The 25,237-nt window shown below is 51.2% G+C and overlaps 2 protein-coding genes across 6 annotated transcripts in view; both read right to left on the reverse strand.

Annotated features, from left to right (window-relative positions):
• On the reverse strand, positions 1–3,764 carry BHLHA15 (basic helix-loop-helix family member a15). The gene is made up of 2 exons (XM_039878528.1): positions 3,670–3,764; positions 1–3,022 (listed from the first exon to the last, which is right to left on the reverse strand). The coding sequence occupies exon 2, from the start codon at positions 2,966–2,968 to the stop codon at positions 2,414–2,416; it is 555 nt and encodes a 184-aa protein (XP_039734462.1). The 5' UTR covers positions 2,969–3,022; positions 3,670–3,764; the 3' UTR covers positions 1–2,413.
• A 1,244-nt stretch (positions 3,765–5,008) lies between these two features.
• Positions 5,009–25,237, reverse strand: part of LMTK2 (lemur tyrosine kinase 2) — a 63,614-nt gene continuing 43,385 nt past the window's right edge. Inside the window, exons 8-15 of one of the 5 annotated variants that reach the window (XM_039878450.1) lie at positions 22,708–22,792; positions 21,312–21,433; positions 17,696–17,845; positions 15,587–16,577; positions 13,601–15,373; positions 10,033–10,165; positions 9,547–9,789; positions 5,009–8,644 (exon numbers count right to left, since the gene is read on the reverse strand). In XM_039878450.1, the coding sequence (XP_039734384.1) occupies positions 8,568–8,644; positions 9,547–9,789; positions 10,033–10,165; positions 13,601–15,373; positions 15,587–16,577; positions 17,696–17,845; positions 21,312–21,433; positions 22,708–22,792 (3,574 nt within the window). In that variant the 3' untranslated portion in view covers positions 5,009–8,567. Of the gene's footprint in view, positions 8,645–8,667; positions 8,860–9,546; positions 9,790–10,032; positions 10,166–10,216; positions 11,151–13,600; positions 16,578–17,695; positions 17,846–21,311; positions 21,434–22,707; positions 22,793–25,237 lie in introns of those variants that run through there. The other 4 variants (XM_039878419.1, XM_039878428.1, XM_039878437.1 and 1 more) reach the window with 4 other exon arrangements.

Here is a 25,237-nt window from a genome sequence, read left to right on the forward strand (position 1 = left end):
TATGCTCGAAAGGTAGCACTTGTCATGAAATCTTTTATTTTTGTTTTGTGACACAGCATCGGTTTCTTGGGTACTTTGAACAGACCATTAGGAAAAATAAAAGCAAATTTGAGTTATTTAAAAAACATTTTCACCACAATTACAGCTGGGGCACTGGCTGTTCAGACCCAGAGAGGTTTTCCCAGACAGAAGAGTCGCAGTTCTGCCGGCCTGATGGTGACCTCCACCTGGGAAGTTCACCAGAGGTCAGGTCAGCGGGCGGCGGGTCTATGGCCCCAGGTGAGGGCTCAGGATGCATGTGACGCCTCTGACTTTAGGGTTCCTCACAGGACAGAAGGCTCCAGCTGGGCTTGGGGTCCAAGGTGAGCGTTGAGGCAGCAGGCCTCAGCAGCCTGTCACTAGACCTGTCCCCCACCCACTTTACCCCCACCCCGAAGCAGGACTGAGATCTTTAAGGTCCTTCGTGATGAGGCCACGGGGCTGCCGATGTCCTCTGGCCTCGGATGACGAAGGGCTGGACATCTAGGCCTGCGTCACCTTCTGGGAAGCAGAGGAGGTGCAGGTCTGGGACAGAGAGAAAGAGCCCCAACAGCTGTTGTCCTGCACGGTGGTGACCCACAGGCCTTCCCGCCGTCCCCAGTCACCGGGCATGGCCTGGACAGAGCTCTGCCGGGCACCCTCCCTGTGCTTCCTGCTCAGTTTGTCAGGTGTCCCCGCACTGAGCCTGCTCTGGCCGGAACAAGGGCCCCGGTCTGCAGGCCTCCCCTTCCCATGTCCCAGTCAGCAGGCGACCCCAGCAGGGGGCACACGGACCCCATCTGCCCCGAGCTCAGAGCTGTCCTCAACCGCAGCTCTCATCGGTAGCCTGCCCTGAGCACTGACCTGAGGGGCGGGCCAGAAGCACCAGGGTCCCCACCTGACCCATGGCCAAGGACGGCTGGGACAGTGGGGCCGGGTCCAGACCAGGCCTCCCAGGGCCACCTTCCAGAGGGCCTCCACTGGGGCCTAGGGAGGGCCTGGCCACAGCCTGACCGGGTAAGTTAGGACTGAAGTGGCTAAGGACTGTTCCGAGGGGTGCCATCTGCTGCCCTCGATGCCACCTGGGCTGACACCAGCCCAGAGATGCATTAAGATGTTAGGTCTGGGCCGGGGGGTCGGGGGGAGGTGCTGGGGCTGGAACTATCAGGGTGGGGACAGTGAGGCTGAGCGTTGGGCACAGGCCCCCGATTGTGACAGCCCCCCTCCCGGCCCGGCTCAGCCCCTGTCCGCAGTGCCCCACGAGAGCCTTGGGGATAGCTCAGGGCACAGGGGACCAGGCCACTCGTGCCAGGCCAACTCCACCATGTCACTGCAGTTCCTGCCTGTGGCAGCCAAGGGCTCTGTCCCCTCCCCACATTGTGGACAGAGGGACGAGGGAGGAGAGATGTCAGCTGCTTTGGAGCTAAGTCGCCGAGCCTGTCAGAGCCAGCGGGGCAGGAACAGCAGAGCGGGAAGCTTGGCCCGAGGCTGTGGGCGCCTGCCAAGCTGCCCAGTCCTGCCTCTGCAGAGCAGCACCCGGTGGGGCAGACGCTCTCACCGCCCCAGACCCCCGCCTTCAGAGAGTCCTGCAGGCCCCCAGCCCTAGCCAGGACCCAGCACCACCCTAAAGTCCTGTCAGACCAGCCACATCAGTGACAAATACAATGAGCAGCAAGCCTCAGGGGGACGGGCCTCTCCAGAGGGGCCAGGGCCAGGCAGGAAGGAGGGGCCGGCCACTCGGGAACCACGGCCTAGCAGCCTCTCTCCCACCAGCCCAGCCCTATCTCCAATGCCCTCGGCACCCAGCCGCAGACCTTCTGTGGTCAGGAGCCCCCACACGGGAGGATGCAGGAAAAGATCCCAGCCCCTCCCCCACCAAAGTCCCTTTAGAATTAATGTTGAGGTAATCGAATTAGGGTTTCTGATAGCTAGATTCAGAAGTAGACGCTTCAACTGTCTTGGCTCAGCCACTGTCCCTCAGTGGCTACAGGCTCTGCTTGCTCCATGCCTCAGTTTACCCCGAATGAGGAGGCTCGGGTGCAGGGTGGAGGCAGTCCCTGCCTGGGCCTGGGCCTCAGCAGCAACTGGGGAAATTTACCGAGTAAATCTTTTCCTGGAATCTGCCTTGCCTCGGGAAGGAGCCAGGAGTGAAGAGAATTTAGTTTTTGAGGCCTGTCAACTCCTTCCTAGTCAATGAAAAAGCAGATCCCGCGACCTACATGGAGGTTTGGGCCTCGTGCAACGCGGGGCCACGACCTTGGCCGGGTCTTGTCCCCCAAGGAGTGGAACGTGCTCCAGAAAGACAGCCGAGTTCAGGGGAAATGGAGCCTCTGGGGCCACAGCCACGTCGTGTCACCACCAGTCTGGGGCTCTTGCTGGGCCCAGGACTGGGGTGCTAGGAGCCCTCCCGGAAGCTGTGGATCTGCGTGGAGTACTTCTGCAGGTGGCCCTCGGGCTGGGCCTCGGTGGCACCGAGTGCGGCCCCAGTCACCTGCTGCTGCTGGTAGTGCTGGTAGAGCTTGGGGCCGGGGCCATCCAGGCCCGGGAGGCGGCCGCTGGACATGGTGAGGATGGTGGCAGTCAGTGACTTGATGTAGTTCTTGGCCAGCGTGAGGGTCTCGATCTTGGACAGCTTCTTGTCGGCGCGCACGTGCGGGATGACCTCGCGCAGCGCCTGGAAGGCGTTGTTCAGCGTGTGCATGCGCTGCCGCTCGCGCTCGTTGCTCTCCAGCCGCCGCTGGACGCTGCTCTCCCGCCGGCCCCCCGGCGCCGAGGGCGCCAGCCGCCTGCGCCCGCCATCGGCCCGCGCCGCCTGCGCCCGAGCTGTCCGGCTCCGCAGACCCTTGGCCAGCGGGGCCCCGGAGCCCTGCTGGGGACTGTCGGGGGTCTGCTCCCCTGGGGTGGTGTCTGTGTTCTGCAGAGGCGCCCGACGCCGGGTTTTGGTCTTCATGGATCCAGACTGGGTGTCCCGGGGGGTGGTGGCTCCGAGGGGAGGCCCTTGGAACTGAAATCCAGAATACAGGCCACCCGGTGGTCAGTCGGCAGGCCATGTCACTGCCCAGTGGCAGCTGACTACGTGGTGCAGAGTGACCCCAGGGTCATCCCACCGACACAGGAGACCTGCGCTGACCCCCACACCCCTCATCCCGTTCGATCTCATGTTGACCCTTCAGACCTCTCTGTGATCTTGTGGCCCCTGCCCCCTGGGTGAGGTATAGTGACCCCTGGACTTTTACTTGGCTCCATGCCCATCACTGCCCCCTGCCGCCTGAACTTAGGTGGCCTTTGACACTTTGCTCGGACCACCCAGAATGCAGCCCCATCCTAGTTCAGGGCGGGCCTGCTTGCTGTTTGCCCCATGAACTAACACCCACTCCACACTGACCGTCCTGCCCCATCCTGCCCCACCGGATGTCACACAAGCAGAGACAACACTGGGGCCACAACTGCTGTGGATATGGGGCAGCTGTCGGAGATCAGAGGGCGACAGTGGCCAGAGGCTGCAGAAGCCCCAAGCTAAGCCGAGGGTGGTCCCAGCCAGGCCTCCACACCCGATCTCGCGGCCCTGACCAGGTTTCTCCCCAGACGCCACCTGGTCCTGCTCTTGCGACCTCTCCCGGCGACCCCCCCCCACCTGACCCCTACCCTTACCTGGGGATCCGCGGCCGCACGCGCCAGGGCTGCCCACGGGGGACAAGGACACGTCGCTTTAGCCGCCCCGGGCGGGGCCGCGGCCACATGTAAATAAGCCCGCGGGGCGGGGCTGGGGAGGGGCGGGTGTCGGCGTGTCCCCGGCCCCGCGGTGGGGGCAGGGCGCACCTGCGAACAGGGGACGGCCGGCGCCTCCCGCCCGGAGGAGCCCAGGCCGCGGACGGAGGACGGAGACGGAGGCCCCTCCGCGCGGGGGGGAAGCCCCGGGACCGCACCTGGCCGCTGCACCTGACCTTGGCTTTGGGCTCAGAACACGGAACCAGTCAAGATGAATTCATGGAAAAGCCGTTTTTCAATGCTACTTCTTAAATGGGCAGCGGCCACATCCCTGAAGAGCAGTAGCCAGCAGCGCCCAGGGTCTGGGGGACCCCCTGTCGCCCGCCGGCGCGGGTCCCGGCGCGAGTGGGCGGAGCTCTACCCCGCGGAGCACCCCGCAGCTGGGCCGCCGCCCGCGTGCAGACCACCCGCAAACTACCGGTTTTAGGAGGTCTCCGGGGCGGCGGGCAGACAACTGGGGCTCACACCCTTCTCAGGCCCCCACGTGCTTTACCTAATCGCACTGTGCCTCAGTTTCTCACTGTTTACAGGCGCATTAAAAGGTGGTAAGAGCGGCCTCTGGTTCAGCGCCTGGACTTCAGGGAGGCCCCGCCATCAGTCGAGCGAGGCTGGGCCCCCGCCCGCGTGTGTCCCGCAGGACCGCAGTCAGCACTGTCCTCTCTTCTCCTGCACTGTCACTCGCTGCCTGTCTTGGGAGTCTCTGAAGCGGGGTTCACAGGTCTACTTCCTGAGGGTCACACCGGGCCAAGGGACAGTTTAGGTAGGAGCCTGTTACCGTATTCCTGGCAGCTTGGACCAGGCGAGCAAGGACCGGGGGTCGGGAGAGACGAGATCCGCTTAGGGCACAGAAAAGCTGGTTCTGGGCCGATTCGCCTCCCCGCTCAGAGCTCGTTAGATGCTGGACTTCAGAAATTAAAATGCTTCTGAAGTTCAAGGGCAAAGGCTTCCAATTACAGGTACGCTTTAAGGCTGCAGGAACCTACATAAAAGTTGTGTTCCAGTGATGCTACCACCTTTGTGTTTCTACGAGCATGGGATGGGGGCCTAGGTCATGGAAAAGGGCATCAGGCATCTAGAGACCAGGGCAGTGGGTGACCCAGAGCTGCAGGCTGTAAGTGCCCACCGCAGGGCACACACCCTGGGCCTCGCAAGGCGGAAAAAACACGACTAAACGCAGCAACAGAGTTTATAAATATATAACTATGTTTATTTGAATATTAAATAGTTTTTAAATTACAAGCAATTTATTGAATCACACTATGCATCAATATACAGTAAAAATCTTACAATTTAAAAATGTACACAATTTAAATGAAAGTTCATTAACTGTTATATTGCCGTGAACCTCCTACGACTGTGTTAAAGCACGACGGAAATCTCACAGGTCTGACTGCCCCTCGGGTCGTCTGTGGACGGAACTGACAGTTGGACATGAACGCCGGCCCCTTAAGACCCACCTAGGCCTGTGCGAATTTGAACTGAGACATGTTCAAGCCATTTAAATATCAGGTTGTTGGTAATTCAATACTGTCGATGCATCTTTGAGAATTTACCTATACACTAAAGAGAATTTTCCTTTTTAATAGTCAAAACTTGAGCCAACCCCATCACTACTAAGGAATATTGTTTTCGAGTTTTAAATTTGAAGTCACCTCTGTACGGCCATTCTTATTGTAAGGCCACTTCTCATAAGGCTAACATCCTGAAGCCCCTGGAACTGAAGCCCAACACCTGGAGGCGACCATGGTTCACTTCTGGAATTTTCAGATGGCCGGCTGAGTCGAGCTAAACCAGGAGCTGCCTCCCTTACACTCGCGCGCTCAGGACAGACGTGCAGCAGGTCGTCGCCCCTACAAATACCCTATGGAAAATATTACTTAAAGGGAGAGGTTTGGGAAGGCGTTTTATGGCAGCAAGACATACAAAGACTTTTCTTAGATAAACCCATTTCTCTAGAAACGATCGTCTGTACATTTAAAAATAGAATGAATGTGTTTTCAATTCAGTATCGCTGAGCTGCTTCGCCCTTAAGATGAATGGCTTCTCACCCGCATGCACCGTCCAAGTTTCAGAGGGTTTTGGGGAGCGCTTTTTGTACATTTCTCTGACTTACGACAGTCATTTGATAACACAAATTAATATCTAGCTAGGAAGGAAATGAAGGTTAGATTATTTTTTATTATAAGATTTAAAATACATGAACTCCACCAAAGTAAGACGAATTAAAACCTGATAGATTCCAAGGGAGGCCAGGAAATACCACTGTGAGCCAGGTATTACTACAAACCCAATGATTTATTTCATTGCATAACTTATTAGAGCAAGTACGGTTTGAAAACCCACTACTGGTAACCAACTGAGTAAAAAAAAAAAAAACTGAATCAACAAAGCACATGCTGACGTTTCAAAAATGGGCTGAAATTTTTAATGTACAGAATTTATTTCCTGTGTATTGCTTAAGATTTCAAATGAACACATTAACTCACATTTATTATAAATATAAAATCTCCCCTGCCATGCAACCCCACAGTAAGCTCTACCGCTCCGACCCCCCCAACTCAACACATAAAATGCTTTTTTTTGGCAATTAATGATGAGAGCGATATAGACTTAAAATGGGAATTACGTTATTAAAATCTCCTTAGTCATAGTGAAAAATGTCAGCCCCAAAATATCAAATTTATCTTGGGCCTACTGTATAAGACGACAGTATATTCTGTGGATCTGCTTGATTTTAGTCTTTAAATCGGAATTAATTAAACCTATCATTTGAAAACACTGGTAGAATTGCCTCGTTTCTCTCTAAGTCGAGCTGGTAGTTAGATGTAAAAATTCAGAAAGCTCCGGAAGTCTATGGAGCAAGAAATTCAGAGTGTGACGACTTTGGCAAAAATCACTTTCTAACGCCCTGTTACCTTTTTCTCGGGGCGCACCTCCCCCCGGCGGGGCTCCGTCGTGGAGGGTGAAGGGTGCCCCTCCTCCATTCTGGGTTTTCTTGCTCTGGAAAGTTATTGCTAGTATCAAAAGTCAGTGGCGTGAACCCAAATCGATAACAAAGGCCACGATTTATGAGGGGAACTAGCCAGGACCCGCGTCCCTGCCACTTGCACCACGCAGCCCCGACCTGGGCCTGGGGCTGTCCCAGCGTCACAAACGCCTGAGTCGGGAAAGCGTGTCAGCACCTGGGGCAAAGGGCCGGCCTGCGGGGACTGCAGACCTGAGGCCCCACCCGGTACTCGTGGCTTCGTGATGGACAGGCCAGGCCTGGTGCTGTGCTGCTCTGGCCCCTGGAAACGTCCTGATGTCAAAGCAGGACGCAGGGCTGCACAATGCTGTCACCAATGTCACGGGGTTGCACGGGCCCGTTCGGCCCCTTTCAGAGCAAGGGGAGAACTCGGTGCTGGCGGCAGAACGGGAAGGTCCGTGCGGGGCTGCCCGAGGCCCTGACTAGGGGGACCGGCCGGCTGCAGAGGCCCTGCCGTCGACCCTTGTCCCTCCTCTCAGCGGCAGGATGTAGGGTATCTCCTCAGCTACACAACCAGCCACGCCTGGACACGACGTGACTCGTGACTCGCAGTGCATCTCGGGAAAATCCAGCTCTGAGGTTATTACTAACAGCTCGACACGCGAGCTCTACGGACAGAATGAATTCACACGGGTCTCTGCCGCCAGAGTCCCCCGCGGGGCCGTGCCTCCCCCAGCACTCCCCGCCTTCCTGAAGGAAGGAGTACCAAGGACACCGCGGCCACAGCAGTCTGCTCCTGAAAATCAAGCAGAAGAGCGGGCTCGGAGGAGTGCCGCTGGGGCCACGCTCGGCCCCTCAGGAGAGGGGACCAGGGGACCTGCACGCTGCAGCCCGCAGAACTCACTGCAACCTGAGTTCTGGGGCGCACCGCCTGCTGACTGTTACCAAAAGGGTTTTAAAAATGAAGGGGTGGGGTGGCAGGGTCACGCGGAAGGGGCGCAGGGCCTTTCAGCGCCTCCGAAACCAGTTCACAGAGAAGAGACAAAAATGGGTGTCAGTCAACAACAGTCTTTTTGGACTCATCAAAATTATTTCCTGTAATGACATAAGACACTAACATTCAGAATCATGTATCATTTACATAAGAGTACCATATGTACAGCTCCAACAATTCTAATGACAGCATAATGCTCAAAGTATTTAAGCTTTACAAGTACCATGCAGAGCAAACGAACTATAAAACAGAAAAAACAATCAAACTAGTGGGAACCAGCTTGACCTGCCTTATTTTCCTTGAATAATTTAAGATTCTGTACAATATCAGGGACTCCTAGAACATTTCTCCACAGTGCAATTACAGAAAGCAATTAGTGATCTCTTTAAGAATAGTAAATCTGGCTCACTGGCGCCAGTCCCCACTGTGCACGCTGGGGCCCTGTGCACAGACAGGGCGCAGGAGTGGGCGCAGGCAACAGGGTGCATGGGAACTGGAAACGACCGGGAGTTGACAGCCCCCACCCCCGGAGGAGGGCGCCCGGACCACCGGAGACAGTGCTTCCCGCAGGTGGGAGCGGCCGCGGGCGCCGGCTGCCGGGGCTGGCGGGAGCACGCCTCCCCGGCTGGCTTCCTGCCGTGGGCACCGCACGGTGCTGGCTCCTTTTCGGCCTCCTGAGTCTCTCTCCCTGTCCATTCCGGCGGAGGTCCAGTGGATGGCGGTGCTCGGCTGGCAGCACAGGACCACTGCCCTGGGGAAGCAGCCTGGGGTCTGAGAGCGTCGGCGGATCCACCTAATCTTTTTCTCCATCTTCACTGCTTCCTATTCAGGAGAGAACAAGCAAAGCTGGGTTTTTAAATGAGCGTCAAGAAATAAAAATAGTCTGGATAGCATCTGATCTGCAGAAAAAGGAACAGAAACTACAAGTGTGGACACCCACCACCTGCCCAAGCCCCACGTCTGCTTCCTGCGGCAGCGGCGCTTGCCAAACTCGCACACGCATCTGCTCGGCTCACACGCCGGTTCAATGTCAACGCTCAGGGCGCAGGAGAAAATCAGCTCTGATCTCCACACATCTGCGCCTCTGACAGATGGTTAGGTCACGGGCATTTATCTAATTGGCACAATTAAGCACAGCACAAACACAAATAAAAGCTCTTTATATTTCCTAGTTATTATTTGATCTGCAAACTTCAAATCAAAAAATGTACCCATTAACATTTATCTTCCAATCTAGTTACGGGGAAGAAAAACGATCCACACGTTCAGATAACACGACTTCAAATGTGCCCTGCCCGTGACTTCGCACCCAGGCCTCTGGTATCTCACGAAGACCGAGACCTAATGGCAAAATCAACACCCCGGGGTAAGCCAGGGTGCGTCTGGGCTCAACCCCAGGGCCAGGTGCTTCTACAACACGAGCTTTCTGAAGAGCCGCTTCTGTCTGGGACAAAGAGGTGGAGACGGGGGCGGAGTGGCCGGCAGCACGAGGGGCGCACAGCAACTCCTGCCGGCCGGGTGCCATCCTGCCACAGTGCACACTGCTGCCTCTGCCCGGCCACCCAGTCTACGGGGGCAGGGCGGGGACACGTGCGAGCAGTACTGAGCCTGTGGAGTGACGGGCCTGGAAGAGCAGGACGTGGCCCGGGAGCACACTGCCAAGGCCGGGAGAGCTTTCTGAAGAGTTTTTTATAATCCGCTCAGCAAACACCAGGAAAGCATCAGATTACGGGGCATCTAAGTCCAGCGGGCAAGGCCCCCCAGGCCGACCCCCCTCGGTTCCAGCACTGCCCCCTCTCACCTCCCTGCTCCATGTCCGAGTCAGTCAGGTGCGTGAGGGAGAAGCTGGCGATGCTGGCGGGGGAGATGGAGAAGCGGGAGTAGGGTGATGCGTGGGGCCAGCTCTGCTCCGCGCTGCGGGGCGGCGGTGGCGGAGAGAAGTACTTCGAGGTGTGTAGGGCGGGCCTGGAACCCAGGAGGTTGCCCGTCATCTTTGACAGAAAAGGGTCTGGGGAGAAGTCATCGTCCCACTCGAAGCCTCCACCTAAAAGTACAAAATAAAAAATTCTCCCTTTATCGTTTCACGACGGAGAAGAGAGAGTAGGGTACACACATGCAGGTGCAGATCAGCGGACGCCGACCTGGGCCCGAAAGACGGCAGAGCTGCTCCCCATGTGTCATAAGGGCGTCATTTAAAGCAACAGGTAAAGTTATCCTCAAAAAGTTAACGTTGTTCACAATGCATTTTTTTTAGTTTCTTTTTACACCGGTCAGTGGAGTGAAATACCTTCTTCATCAGTTGAACTTTCGGAATTTATGCACCTGCTCAGGTAGGGCGGACCTGGAGACGGTGCTGGGCTGCCCAGCTCGGGACCACGCGCTTCTCCTCCACAGTGTCCCAGCTCTTTGGTTGGGGTCTCCTGAGAAACCAAACAAATCTGTCAGCCGGCGTCTGCCCACGGGAGCCCAACGCCGTGCGTACCACACAGGCTGAGAGTGCGTCTGACCGCTTGGCTGTGAAATGCTCACCGCAGGGCAGGTGGGTTCCTGGGAGAGGCGAGATAAGGACACGCAGCCCCATCCCTCCCACCGAACGCGGCTCTCAGGACTGGGCAGAAAGCACCAAGCAGCCACGCGAGGCCTCTGAGAAGTGACCAGCAGCAGGCGGCTTGGGGAAGAATGCCAGGGTCCAAAGACACCAAACCAGCAGTGAACTTACGCCCCCACCCCCTGCCCACAGCTCCTGGCCCGGACTCCTGGGCCTGTCCCGCGCACGTACCACCCACTGGCCAGACTGCACCTTGGGGCCGTGGTTTCCCCCACAGCGCAGGTCTCAAGGCTTTGGTGTGCTGTTTAGGGCCAGATCCGCCATGCGCAGCTCGAAGACAAGCCAGGAGCTCCTAAACTTTACGGGGTCGCCTTCCTCAGCTCCTCCCTCTCCGTGGTGTCCCTGGTATCTTCCCATGTCTTGGGCCTTCCCTTTTTGGCCCTCCGGTCAGAAAATCAGGACTTTCGTTACCAAACTAACGGTGCACACTTTTCTGCAGCTATCAGCGGGGGGCCCAGGGGAAGAGGCGTCAGGGGCCCTCTTCACTCTCGTGGGATCCCGGCTCCCCCAGGGTAAGAGGACGCTCACCTCCCTCACGATCGTAGGTGCCTGCCACCCCTGCCGCCGCCACCCTTGGATTGCCCGGGGCTTGGCGTGACAGAACAGAAAACAACAAAAACGGAATTCCTCCCCCACTGAGTACCGGAAGACAGCCCTCCTGCTGCTTCCAGAATCAGAACCGAAAGGCTCGTGAAGCCCTCTCTGCCCGTGTCAGTGCCCGCTTTGAACTTCGGGCTGTGTTCAGTGCAAACAGGACAGCAAAGGCTTTGAAAGGGGAACTCCGACCCACAGAGGGCCTGAAAATGAATATACTTATAAATAATCTACGGGTCAAAGGAGAAGCTGCGAGGAAAATTAGAAAATATTTTGAACCGAATGAAAACGCAGCATACTGAAATCTGTGGGATGCAGCTAAAATAGCACATAGAGGGAAATTTAGAGCATTAAATGCTAACATTAGAAAGAAGGTCTCAAGTCCTAAGCATCTATCTCCCTTAACGGTCTAGAAAAAGGAGAGCAGAATAAATGCAAAGTGAGCAGAAGGAAGGAAACGATAAAGATAAAGCAAACATGAATAAAACTGAAAAGGAAATAAAGAAATAGTCCATGAAACCAAAGCAGTTCTTCAAATAAATCTACACAGTCTCTTCCAGAAAGAGGAAATACTTCCCAGCTTGTTTTATGGGAACCAGCATTACCTCGACATCAAAACTAAAGACAGTGCCCAAAACAAACAAATAAAAACCCCAATCAGCCAAACAAGCAAACAAATAGCCCCCCAAACTACAGACCAATATACCTCATGGACATATACACGAAAATCCTTAACATACCAGCAAACCAAATCCAGCAGCAAGAATAAAACATTACAACCAAGTGGACTTTACTCCAGGAAAGCGAGGCGGACTCAATATTTGATAATCGATCAACGTAATCTACCATATTCACATATTCGCAGGGGAACCACAAGTTCCTATCACTTGATGCATAAAATGCATCTGACAAAATCTGACATCCATTCAGGATAAAAACTCTCTCAAACTAAGATTAGACAAGAACCTTAATGTGATAAATAACATCTACAAAAAACCTACATCAGAGTCAATGGTCCAAGACTGACTGTTTTTCTCCTAAAATTGGGTTCAAAGCCAGGGTGTCTATCTCAACACTCCCATTCAACACTGTACTGGAAGCTAGTGTGACGGTGTAAGAAAAAGAAATAAAAGGCACACAGATCGGAAAGGAAGAAATAAACCTATCCCTTTTTGCAGACAACGTGATTGTGTAGAAAAATATAAGGAATGTGGAAAAACCAAAAACAAAACCCTCCCAGAACTGATAAGTGAGTACACCAAGACACAATCGATAGACGAAAATCGATCGCACTTCTGGATACTGGCAAGGAACAAATGAAAATCAAAAATTTTAAGTTACATTTTACAACAGCTCCTCAACAATAAAATGCTTAGATAAGTACAATTCTAACAAAACAAGCAGAGGATCTCTATGATGAAAACTACAAAACACCAAGAACTAAACTGGTAAAATGTCAATTCTCCCCAAACTGAGCTACAGATGTTACGCAATTCCCATCAAAATCCCAGTAGAATTTGTTCGTACATATACGCAAGCTGATTCTAAAATTTATATAGAAAATTGAAGGAACTACAAAAGCCAAAATATTTTGAAAAGAAAAATGACAGAGAAATCATATTTCCTGATTTAAGACTTAATTGCAAGAGTGAAGTATTAGCAAAAGAGTAAATACACAGATCAATGGAACAGAACAAAAAGTCAAGAAATAGACTCATACAAATATGGTCATTAATTTTTGACAAAGGCGCAAAGGTAATTCGATGGATAGGAGGCAACGGATGGTACTAGAAGAAATGCACGTATGACCAAACACGAAACAATGAGCCCCAACCTAAACCTTATACAAAAATTATTATTAAAAAAATTAACTCAGAATGTATAGTAGATCTAAACGGAAAACACAACACTATAAAACTTTTAGAGAAAACATTTGGGATACAGGGCTTGGTGAAGGGTTCTTAGACATGACACCGAAAGCATGATCCATTTAAAAAAATCAGTAAAGTGGAAATCATCAAAATTTAAAACTCTGGCTCTGTGAAAGACAACCTACAGACTGGGAGAAATATTTCCAAACCATGTATCTGACAAAGGACTCGTATCTAGATTATGAACATCCAGCTGGTTCGAGGAGCAAATTCAAGGGCTACGGACACTAGCCAACAAAGAACGTTAAGGGAAAAAAGTTTGAGTTATAGGCCGTTTCATCTCCAAAGAAGGCAAAGTCCCAGCCCACTGAGTGGTGCCCAGAAGGCCACCTGGTCCACAGCAGGAAGGCAAGAGGGCCACCGACCCCGTCACCGCCCCATAGGCAGGGCCACTCACAAGCAGAGACTGCTCCAGCCTGACCCTGCTCGCTGGGTGCTACCGCCAACGGTCAGACATAAAGGTGTGGTCTGCAAAGGGCAGGACTCTGCCAGGAGAGCTGGGAAGGGGTCCAGGGCTCCTTCCATTAACGTAACAGGCGTTCCCGGTGCTGGCCACATTTCTGCGCGTTCCTCAACTGTAACTGCAGCCAACCCTGAATTCCTTTTTCTCACGTAGCCACAAAGCAACCTGTGGCCTCAAAATGGGCACCGGGGAGACAGCACGCCCAATTCCCCACCACGCTGGGGATCCCCTAACGCGCCGGTTTGGAAGTGACAGATACCTGGTCAAAGAGATAGACTGTGACGTCATCGAAGAACGTCACCGCCTTCTTTTCCTTTTTCCAGTCATCCGGTAGCTGGTCGACGGCCCCTGTGGCCGGGGGCTTCAGCAGGCTCCGCAGGTGCCTCCCGTCGTCGCTGCTGAGGACCACGGGCACCGGGTGCTCGGTCTCGTCCTCCGACTCGGAGCTGAGGCTGTGCAGGTTGAAGGCCCGCAGGTCCTCGTCCGAGTCGTCGCTGTTCTCGTCTTCCTCGTCCGCGTCGATGCCATCTTCGCACAGGTCGAGCATGCCCGCCGCGCCGAGCTTGCCCAGGTACTTCCCTTCGACGTCGGGCTCCTTCAGCTTGGGGCCCTCCGCGTGGCTGGGCACGGCCCTGTCCTCCAGCAGGTCTGGCGGGCTGCCGGCGCGGAGGGTGGAACTCGCGAAGGCGAGGAGCTCGTTGGTGTTGGTCCCGGTGGACGCGATGGCGCAGGGGCGCTCCTCCTGCGCCTCGGGGTCGTCGCCGCAGCAGCTCGGCTCTGAGTTCGGCAGGCGGGAGGGGCCGCCAGCCCCGTCCTCGTCCTCGGGAGGGCACAGCTCCCTGGCGGCGTCGGCCAGGGCCGGCTCGCGTGTCTCTCTCGAGTCCGGGAGGCTGGAACTTTGCAAAGCGGGCGGACAGCTTGGGTCTGGCTGGCTATGTTTGCTTTCCAGGCAACTGTCCTTGGTGCCGGGACTCTGCTCGGGGGTGACCGGCCGAGGCGAGGCCGAGGCTGACGGTGAGGATCCCGAGACCCCCTCCGACTTCTTATCGGGCTCGGAGTCATTGTCCGAGAAGTAGGCGGAGTCTCGGTACGAGCTCTGGGAACCGGGTGCAGAAGTCTGTGAGGTCACCTCGGTACCTCCATGGCCATCGGCAGCGTCTGAGATGACGATGGCGGGATTGGGCGGCAACCCACCACGACCACTGTCGCCTGCTGCGGCCGCGTCGGAGGCTGCAGGGCCGTCAGGAGCAGGGTGCAGACTCCACTCAGGGGACTCCAGGTTCTCTGTCTCGTAGCCACTGTCCGCAGGCTTATCGGGGGGCAAGAGTTTCTGAGGCGTGTGAGGGCCTACAGAGCCCAAGAGCACGTCGTGGACGTCCACCGAATCCAGAGAGTCTGGCGTCTCCGCCGACTGTTCTGACGCCGGGGTGGGGGCCGACAAGCTGTCTTCTAAAAGGCTGTCCTGACTGGTAGAGTCCGAGGAAAGCGTGGACACCGAGCCCACCTCTTTCGTAGCCTCTTTACAGTTCAGCTGATTCAAAGTCCCCACAGCTTCCGAGTTTTTCTCCAGCAATCGATTCCCATGACAGTCTTCTGAAAGTGGCTGATCCTGTAAGTTCTGTCTCGATTCTGGAAGACTACTCTCTCTACTCGCTTTACTGGCAAAAACGTCAACAAGAGCCGAGTCACTCTGGGTTAGTCTCGAGGCCTCCTCGCTTCGGTGCGTCAAGTCATGGGACGCGTGGCCAATGCCGGGTGTCTTGGCATCAGTCGAGGGAACTTCAGCTGGGACGGTCAGAGCATCTCGATTTGATTCTGGGCGGAGACAGTCACCGTGGATGCTGACGTCTGGACACGTGGCCACGGCGTTTCCCTGCTTCGGAGGCGTAGCTGGAGGTACATTATGGTGCGTTTCTTCTGTTTCGAGAGAGGTAGGAGGCGCCTGCACTTCCGGGGAAGGTGGCAACGAGGTGCTCAAAGTGTGGTCCTCGAGTACAACACCTGTGTCTTTACCCTTCGCGCTTATGTTTTCCTGCAACAAAGAAAAGCCTGGTTTATTTTCAGCAAACTTAAGCTCAGTATCTAAAACGTTTCTACGTGGAGTTTCTAATACAGTTTCAGTAAAACCAGCATTTTTAAGTTCTGTTTGAAGATCGTTTATATGCTCTCTGCTAGACAAGGAGTCTTTTAGTAAGTTTTTCTCTTGAAGAAATAAAAAGTTTTCTGATAATTCTTGAACACTCACTGGATCAAGATTATCTTGGTGCATAAGGTTTTCTGATAAGCAAAGAGGCTCACAGTCAAAAAGCTTACGGGGCTTTTCTTTGTCAAAGTGGCACGTCATTCCTGACTCGTTGGGGTCATCCAGGCTCGAACTTAAAGTGGCTGGCTTCAAGTCGGCTTGAACGCCGTTCAGTTCCAAGATGTCAAATATTTTTTGGTGACTGGGCAGATCCTCCGCCTTGTCAAGGTCACTGAATATACTGTTGAAAGGGCTGTCGGGGCTCCTGGCAACGTGCACGTCCTCAGGCATGCTGGGGTCTTTGGGGTCTGCACTGCTTTGGAAGAAATCCTCGTCTGTACTGGACTCCTCAAATTCGAGATTCCTGAGTGTCAGGGACTGAGGCGCCTCGTCACTTGTCCTTTCTGGATTCTCCATTTCGGTCGTCAGCAGCACGGGTGGGTAATCGAGCTCCAAGTTGCTACCACTTTTTTCTTCTAACTGGATGTAATAGTCGCTTCCAACGGAAAGGTTGTGGGCATCGAACACGGGAACCACTCCGGGGACCCTCACGGGGACATCCTGGCCACTGTCGTCTTGCTTCCCGGGCCCGGGGTCAGAAAGCGTACTCTCAAACACTTCCACTGGAAAGAAGATGCTCGTGTAGGACAAGGCCTCGTCCGGGGGGGCCCGGCCGCGCTCGTCGAAGTGATCGTGCTTTGCGGCCTCCCAGACGTACTCGAAGCTCAGGCCCTGGCTGGTCTCGGTCACGGTGAGGACTTCCTCCATTTCCCGACCCAGTCGGTCCCTGGGGAAATGGTCGAGGATCGGGAACGCGGCGCTGCTGGAAGCCTCTCTGCTGTGCGTGTTTGGTTTGAGCGCGTTCCACTGCTGTTCAAAGTCCACCTCCGAGTCCCTCTGGCTCTGCATCCGCAGGTAGGTGAGCAGTCTGTGCACGTCTTCGGCCGCCGGTCTCTTGTCTGGTGACAGCCAGCAGAACTGTAAGACTTCATACCTGAGCGACACGGAAGAGGTAATTAATGGGCTGATAAATCAAGTGTTTTAAAATAAGAAAAGGCTTTACAAGGACCTTGAGGCCAGCTCAACACCCCAGAAGTTTCTACACTTCAATCACTGCTGACCACGTGAAGGCATTCGATGCATGGAGGGATCACGGCGAAAGAGGGAAGGAAGAAAAGGAACGGTTGGCCCACTAATTCTTTGTGTTCTCAGGACATTTCACAGTATCACTGCAACCCTTCTGCCTTGCCATCTCTTCCCCTGTTATTTACCCAGGGACTTATCCACTGAACTTAGAAACAGTTTTCGCAGGTTCGCCTCTTAAAACAATAGTCGCGGGTCCTCTGCGTAGTCGAGAATGCACAGAAAGGGAGCTGAAAGGGGAGGGACGAGAGCAGAGGACGAAGCCCGAACGAGGCGGCAGCCAAGGCTGGGTCTCCCAAGAGCTGGCGGAGCACGGCCAACACTCAGACTGTAGCTCTGAGCGTAACGGCAAGGACGACGTCACAGTATTACATGTATGGCGTGTAGGTCAAGTTGCTCCAGGTGAAATGGTTCTAGCAACTTGCAGGGGGGCCACGCTTCAGAGGCACTGCCAGCTGGGCACACAGGGATGTAGACAGAGGCCTCGAGGGAGGTGAGCCTGATCCTACCTGGAAACGGAGCAACAACGGATCCGAAGACTCGTAAGAAGTAAATTTGTTTTGTGAATGTCAACATACATTATGTGAATTAGTTTCAGGTGCCAATTTAAATATTATCATTTCTATGCCCTCTTTTCTTACATATTAGATACCACTTTCACAAACAGCCTCATTTAAAAACGATTCTACAATAGCAAACTCCCTTACTGTTGACTTTTCTAATTAGTTCAGACTTCACATTTTTTTTCCTTACTGTAATACATAAATTCCTGCTAGTTCTATACATTTTTCTAAAATAACACTGACTTTAAAAATAGATGTTAATTCTAAAATCGGTCAAGGATAACATACAAATGATTGCTTTTTATAACACTTATTGTTTAAAAATGGGGAACATATAACTAACACCCATGGACACAGGATTTCCTCATCTTTTGAAGACAGCAAAACAAAACCAGAAGTTACTAACCATCTATCGGCATATGGCTGCTCCAGCTGGGGCTTGGGGAGTTTTGTGCCCCTCTCTCGAACGACCTGATTGAGAACATCTAAGTTGGAAAGGTTGGAGTACGGCTGAGCAGCATTATCAAAAAGTTCCCAAAGTGTCACCCCCAGGGACCTGCAGAAAAAAAGAAATGGTTATTTCTTCCTCCCTTTAGATGCTGAATTTTCAACACCCACACTTTTATTTGTAGAGTCATTAGGAACTTTAAGGGCAAGGTACGCCCTGAAAAGGGTATTAGAGATCTCTCTCAAACACGATTAAAAAAGAGACATTTCCATTAAAATGAGGACCATGACAAGAATGCCTCCTCCTGTTTACCACTGGACACTATTCCAGAAGTTCTGGCCAGAGCAAGAAAGCATGAAACAGAAGTAACAGGCACCATCACAGGGAGGGGCCAGTATGACTCTCGATGTTAAAACTCAAGCAATTTTTTGAAAGAGCATGATTTAAGAGTTCAGCAAAATGGTTAGACACAAGAGAAATATCCTGAATTCCAAGTTTTTCGGCAGAAAAGAAATCCCATTCCCAGCAGAAGTAAAGGTCAGAAAACCCGAGAAACCTCTCCACAGGGTCGACTTCGCCGCGGGACCCCACTCTTTGCCGTCGTCATTCCTGAGCGGTTGGGGCTGTGCTGCTCTCAGCCGGGATTTCCCTCCGGTTCCCCGCCAGCTGTCTGTGCATCGGAAGGGGCCACCTGATGCCTCCAGGTGTGCGCTGTCACCACAGGCAGGAATGCCCTTTTCCCCTACGCGGCCCACTCACTGATGCCCAGTGCTCTGTCCCCATGGAAACGGCCTCTGCGGCTCCAGTCGGAGGAACACTTACTCTCCACCTCCTCTCCGTGGTCCCTGCACTTCCTTTCCCCCATTTACCGCCTTCCCGTGGGGTACGGCCTCCTGTTTACTGGCTGACCGTCTGGGTCATCGGGAAGCTTTCAACAAACACGCTGGGATTCAGGACCCATCCCCAAAGACTCTCAGCTGGTAGATGCAGGTGTGACCTAGGACAGGGGTCCCCAAACCCCGGGCTGCGGACTGGTACTGGTCTGTGGCCTGTCAGGAACTGGGCCACACAGCAGGAGGTGAGTGGAGGGCAGGGGAGCGAAGCTCCATCTGTATCTGAGCCGCTCCCCAGCGCCTGTCTATTCAGCTCTTCGCCTGACACTGGCTCACACCTGCTTGAGAACCTCTGAGCCTCCTTCTTCTGGGAGGAAAAATGTCCTGTAGCTCTTATCCCTCTTCCACCAAACTCTGAGAGGTCCCTCTTGTTCACCCCTGGCACAGGGCAGTGTGGCCCTTGCCTCTGGCAGAAGGTGGCACTGCTGCCAGACCTGCCGCCAGTGACTTCTCAAACTGTCGGAAACAAGGGGTGGGCTCGGGTCAATCCCACAGCTAAGAATAGTAAAAATATGGATGAAGCATAACATCCATCTTCTTTAAAGGCATCAGAGAGCAGACAAAGCAGCTGGGAATTACCAGGACAAAGCCCAGAATTTAGAGAACTCAGTAGAGCACTAAGACCACTTCTGCCCTGGGGCTTCCGCTGAAGCACAGACCTTGGACTTCTGTTTTTGGTTTATGAGGCTTGCCCAAGATAAGAGGGGGGTCACAGACGGACCTCCTCACGGTGGGAATACACTTGCCCTGCCTCCCCTTCAGGAGCCTGAAAGGCCAGCTGCCTTGGCACGGAGGTGCTATGAGAGATAAGTGTGAGTGTGTGTAAGCGTGTGTGTGTTTATGTGTGTGAATGTTGAGTGTGAGAGTGTGTGTGTGTGTAGGGGGTGGTGGTAGTCTCTAAGATGTCATAACCACAGAGCTAGCCCTTGCATGGATTTGCAGTCCAAATTCACAAGCTGAGTAAAGCTCTGGAGCAGTATAGTGCCCTTACATGGCAGGACACCCAGGTGCCACACAGAAGCAAGTGTAGATCCTTTCTGGAGGAATGTTCCTCAATTCTAGATTTCCAAGATCCTCACCACAAAAAAGTCCATAAGGAAACAAGGCACCATCAAGCGACAAGGTCAAATACACGAGGACTCTAAACAGTGAAATTATGCGGTGCAGATCGTAACCTAATTATTAAAAACAGTGGGCCAGTTTTTAAAAAATCAAACATACCTCCTTTAACTGAAAAATCAGTAACTGAGTTATAAAACTTAATAGATGTAATAGAAGATTAGACACAACTGAAGAGAAGATTTAAAGAGACAGAATTAGTGGCTGGAGCACAAGTCTGAAAAACTATCTAGAGTGTGGCACAGAGAGTCAAAGAGATGAAACATAGAAAAGAGATTAAGACAGAGAAGACAGAGCAAGAAGGCATGACACATGTCTCACAGGACTTCCAAAAGGAGAGCAAAGGGGCAGAGGTGGCATTTCAAGGTTAAGGGCTGAGAACGACATCAACCTACAGATTGAAGCCAAATAAATCCCACGCAGAAAACATTAAGAATCTACATTCATATACGTCACAGTGAAACTACCAAAAAAACAAACGAAAAAAGACAGCAAAGCTTAGGCGGACTTAGAGCCGACTGCTCAATGGCAACAATGGAAGCCAGAAGACAGCAGAATATCCTCAGTACGCCGAGAGAAAATAACTGTCATCAAGTAAAAATATATTTCAAGAACGAGGACAAAATAAAAGTATGTTTGGACCTACAAGATACTGAGCGTCTGTCCCCAGCAGACCCTCAACAAAGGGACTTCTGAAATCCCATACTATGGGCAAAAAGAGAGTGAGTGATTTCCAGAAGGAAAAAAAATGATTTGATTACTTCGATAAACCTAAACAAACACTGATGCTAAAAAAAAAATAATAATAATAATAAAGCTGTATATGGTTAAAGGAAAAAAAAAATACCCAATAATATAACAGTTATGTGTTTGTTTTGTATAGTTAAACCAAGTTAAAGCATTCTGAGATCCTTACATTGTACAGAAAGAAGGCCAAGATATGAATAAATATTAGACTAAGTGATGTACACATGTTATAATATCTAAGAAAACCAACAAAGGTATAGGAATAGAATACACAGCTCCCAAACTAAAAGGAAAAAACAGTTTTAAAAGGAAAGGCAAGAGAAGAAAAAGAAAATTCGAAAAAGCAGGACAATAGCACAAAAAAATATAGAGATATAAATTAAGAAAGTTGTAATAGAAATTGTTAGTCAAAGACTTGGACACATTTTTTTCAACTTCCATTTCACTGACCTACAAATCATAGCATTATACAACAGTCCAAATCTCTGTTTTTTCATTTACTTCGACAAATATTTATTAAACATGAATTATATGCCAGGCCCTGTGGCAGACACAGAAAATAGCCTTGGTTCCAGCTTTTGTGGAGCTTACTACTGCAGAATGGGTAAGAGAGGCAGTATTCAGAAAGTTAATTATATCACTGCAATTGTAACTACTGCCATGGGGTCAATAAATTGTCTTTTTCACACCATCGGGCAGGCGCTCTTATGTTCCTACATCTTATTTGGTTACTTCCCTTTAAGAAAGTACCCAAGGAGAAGGAAGTTAGGACTTCGCTATACAAAAGCCTAACAGAATGGTAAATCGATACATACCAAATGTTACTGTACTTAGTTTGATCTGCAGTTAGTAGTCTGTCTTGAAAGCTGGTTACTAATTCTGGAGCAGTCCATCGCAGAGGAAAAACTTTTTTATCATCTGTTTCAATATAATCCTCCTGTTTTGTGAGAAAGCATACAGAATTTTGAATGCCATTATACTTTTTGTAAGCTCAGTGATTTAATTCCAAGTCATTCTCAGAAAACACAGACTCGACCCAAAGGACACATCAGAGAGAGAAGCAGGCATGAAGAGACCTTCGGGGAGAGGGTGGTGAGGGTTTCTCTAAAGCCTCCTGGGCTTCGTGAGCTGGCCTCTGAGCCACAAAGACTCACTCGGCCACTGTTCCTGGAAAAGGAGAGACCGCCGATCTGGTGCGCAGAACACAGACCCTAAGCGAAACGGCTGGGCTTCATGCCCTGCACAGGGGTGCTGCTGTCAGGGAGGGAGGGTGCAGGCTCCAGAATCTGCCAGCCTGGGTTCTAAGTCCACATTTGACCATTTAACCAGCTCTGTGAATCTGGGGAGGAAACGAGTATGCTGGGCCTTTCTACTTCTCTGTAAAATGGGAGTGAGGCAGTAACTGTCTCCTTTCATGAGGAGCATTAAACGAGCTGATGCAGGCGACATCCTCAGAGTGCTTGGTAAACAGCAAGCACGCAAGATCCTAGACCTACTATGTAGACAAATGGCCAACTGATATTTGCGTAATATGTTTCGGTTACAGAGAGCTGTGAAAATATGACCTCTTTGGTCGTCACGCAAAACCCGTAAGACAGAACGGATATCCTCACATTGTTGCTTAGAAAACGGAGGTCAAGGGGCATAGCCAAGGTCCCCTGACAGTGCACAGCCGGGACAACCGCATTCTTTGCCCTGCATCAGGCTACCTCCTTCAGCTGGGTGCCCCCCGCCATCACACACACATCACCCATCTACTTCTTATTTGGGGGAGGCATATATTTATGACAAAGTCAAAAAACTGAAATACCAAGATTATTGAATTCGAGTCAAAATTTTACTGAACACATAACAGAACTATTTATGTCATATATATTTTATTATACAAGTTGTGACGATTATATTGCCCGTGTGCCTACTAAAATTTCCTATGCACCATCACACCATATCAATTACACACCGAGTATAGGTCATTTTAACAAAAACATTTGAAAAGCTGTCACAAAATCTCGGGCACAAAGCCACGGATGTGGACGAACCACACACCAGACACCAACAGCACCACCAGCCTGGCTGGGACAACGCTCCTCTCCACCACCACCAGACTCTTACCGCTCCCTTCCAAAAACGGAGCGGCGTTCGGTGATGTCACCATGTCGTGACCATGGAATTGTGTCAGATTAAGGAGGCGGCTCTAAACCTGCGGCTTACCTTGTACCTGCTGAATCCTAGTCCATAGTCTCCCACCTTCACATTTAAGTCCGAGGTGAGGAAACAATTCCGCAGGGCCAGGTCGCTGGAAACAGAAAGCGAAGTCAGCGTGAGAACGAGGAAGACCCACACTCAGGACACTGCTGGAGGGAAAGGCTTTCTCAGGGCAGTGGCTCTGAGCTCCCTGCTTAATACGCAATGTTTTAAAAGTCTTTCTTTACAGAAAAAGGTTACATGTCATATTCTTAATTACTTAAACAATGGAGATGATCAGATAGATGTTTTGCAAATAACTACAACTGCTAAGGTTAAATACTGACCGGAACTGTACCCTGCTCCGCGTTAATCCCAGATTTAAGGCTCGTTTCCTAATATTTTAACAGTTATCGAGAAAGAGTTCTAAAATACTATTGTCTACTTTGTCTGAACATTTTCTTTACAATACCTTGTATTACTTCAGCGACAGTGCTTTGTAAACATTACTAGTGTTCTACTTATTTTAACTGTTAAACATTACTAGTCTACTTATTTCAAGTAAGGATTAATAGTTACAACTTCGAGCCCCCCCACCCAAATAATTTACATTATTAAAAATGTTTGTTTTTTAACTCCTTTTTCAAACATGTGCAGGCATTGTAAGGAGGCCCTTTTCAAATTACTCTCGTCTCTCCCACAGTCCGCCTCTCCACGGGGGAGGTAAAGATATTACTTTCGAGGCTTACTTAAAACAATTTACTTATATATTTGAGAACAAGTTGGTTTTCAAAAACATAATTTGAAAAGAAAAAAATTACTTTTTCTAAAGGAAGTTCTCATATAGACAACAGAGTCGACTTTTTGGAATCTTAGAATCTTCTAAATCATCACCTGGCACATGAATAAAAAAGGCCACTAAATTAATATAGAAAAAGACATCTAATTTACTGTTTTAAATCATAAATAAAAGTTATCAGAAACTGAATTTCTATAGTCCAAAATTTAAAATGTTTGTCTTTATATGATTGTAGAAGACCAAAAGCTTAAACTAACGCTTACATTCTTATTTTCAAAGATGTTAATGTCCAAAGCTGACATGTCTGAAATGTAACGATAATGAGACTGACGACAGCGACAGCTAATAATACCATAATTCGATGACAGTCCAGCACATAACAATCTCGACTCAGTTATATAATAGTGGCTAATGTTTACAAAGCACTTTACTCAAGGCGTTTCTCTAAGCGCTTCACCTGAGTGAGCTCGTTTCATCCTCACAACAAAGCTCTGAGATGGGTATTATTATTTCCCCCATTTATATTATAGATAAGGAAACTGAGGCACAGAGAACTGAAATAAGTCTGTTCAGGTCACAGAGCTGGCAAGATCCTTGTCAGTAGTGTTTTCATCTTCTGACTGGCTGTCGGTAACATCACCGACACAGTCACAATCACAGCACACACCACGCGCGTGGCTGGTCCTCAAATAAACATGTGCTGGTCTGAATCTGCAGTTAGTTATAGTCGACGTCTCGCCACACATTCTATTCTGTTTACAGGTGGAGATTTTCACACACTCCATCCAGAAGCCTTCAGGCCCGCGGACGTGTCTGGGAGAGACCTCAGTCAGAGAGACCCCTGACTCCGCTGCTACAAACGACAGAGAAACTCCCAATCCTAAGAGAAATGGTCCCCATTTCCTGGAACGAAGGGAAAAATGGGGGAGGAAGAAGAGGTGTACCCTAGGAGGGCAGAAAAACAAAGGGGCTTTAAGGGGCGCCCTATCCGCTGGACCGACAGCTGTGAGTGGGCAGTGTGCAGGGCTGGGCCGACAGGCGGTTCCTGAGCATCGCTAATGAGCATCCCCGGAGTCCCTAGAAGGAGACCCTTCTCGACCTTCCCTGCATCGCCCTCCTAAGACCAGAACTAAAAGCTGGGTGCCAGCCATGCCACCAGGGGCATGAGTGTCACCTCAGGCCTGAGGCTGGCCGGAGCACTTCGGGGCACTTGGCACCTTGTACTCCGGCCATCCGAGCAACGCCTGGGCTGCTCACTTCCTCCCTCCGCTCATCTCTCCTCGCACGTTCACTGCAGGTCCTTAGATGTCAAATGTGAACGTTAGATAGAAGATGGAAAGGTAGATGCAAAAGGCCTTTGGCTCATACTTGAAAGGCATTATAAAACTCATAGGACGCAACTGCTACTCTCAGGGGAAGGAAGAATGCTTCTCATTATTGAAAAGCAGACGCAATGCAGAAGAAAACAGCAGTACGGCTGGGGGAATTTCTTCTAAACCTGCTCCCTGTGTCCACTCCGAACATCCCAGTCAGCACACTCCAAAGCCCTGGGAATAGTCTGTGCAACTCCGGGCAGCTCACCTAACATACTGGAGCCTCAGTTACTTCATGGAAATAACAGGACTGTACCTGTAGCGCTAATTCACAGATTTTTATAAGGATAAAATAAAAATACATATGAGATGTTTTCAAAACGTTCAAGTGCTCTCCAGATTCAAGATGATGACATAACTTGATTCAAAATCGGTAAAGATAAAT

Source organism: Pteropus medius, unplaced genomic scaffold, assembly GCF_902729225.1.
Source record: "Pteropus medius unplaced genomic scaffold, Ma_sr-lr_union100, whole genome shotgun sequence".
NCBI classification, from domain to species: Eukaryota; Metazoa; Chordata; class Mammalia; order Chiroptera; family Pteropodidae; genus Pteropus; species Pteropus medius.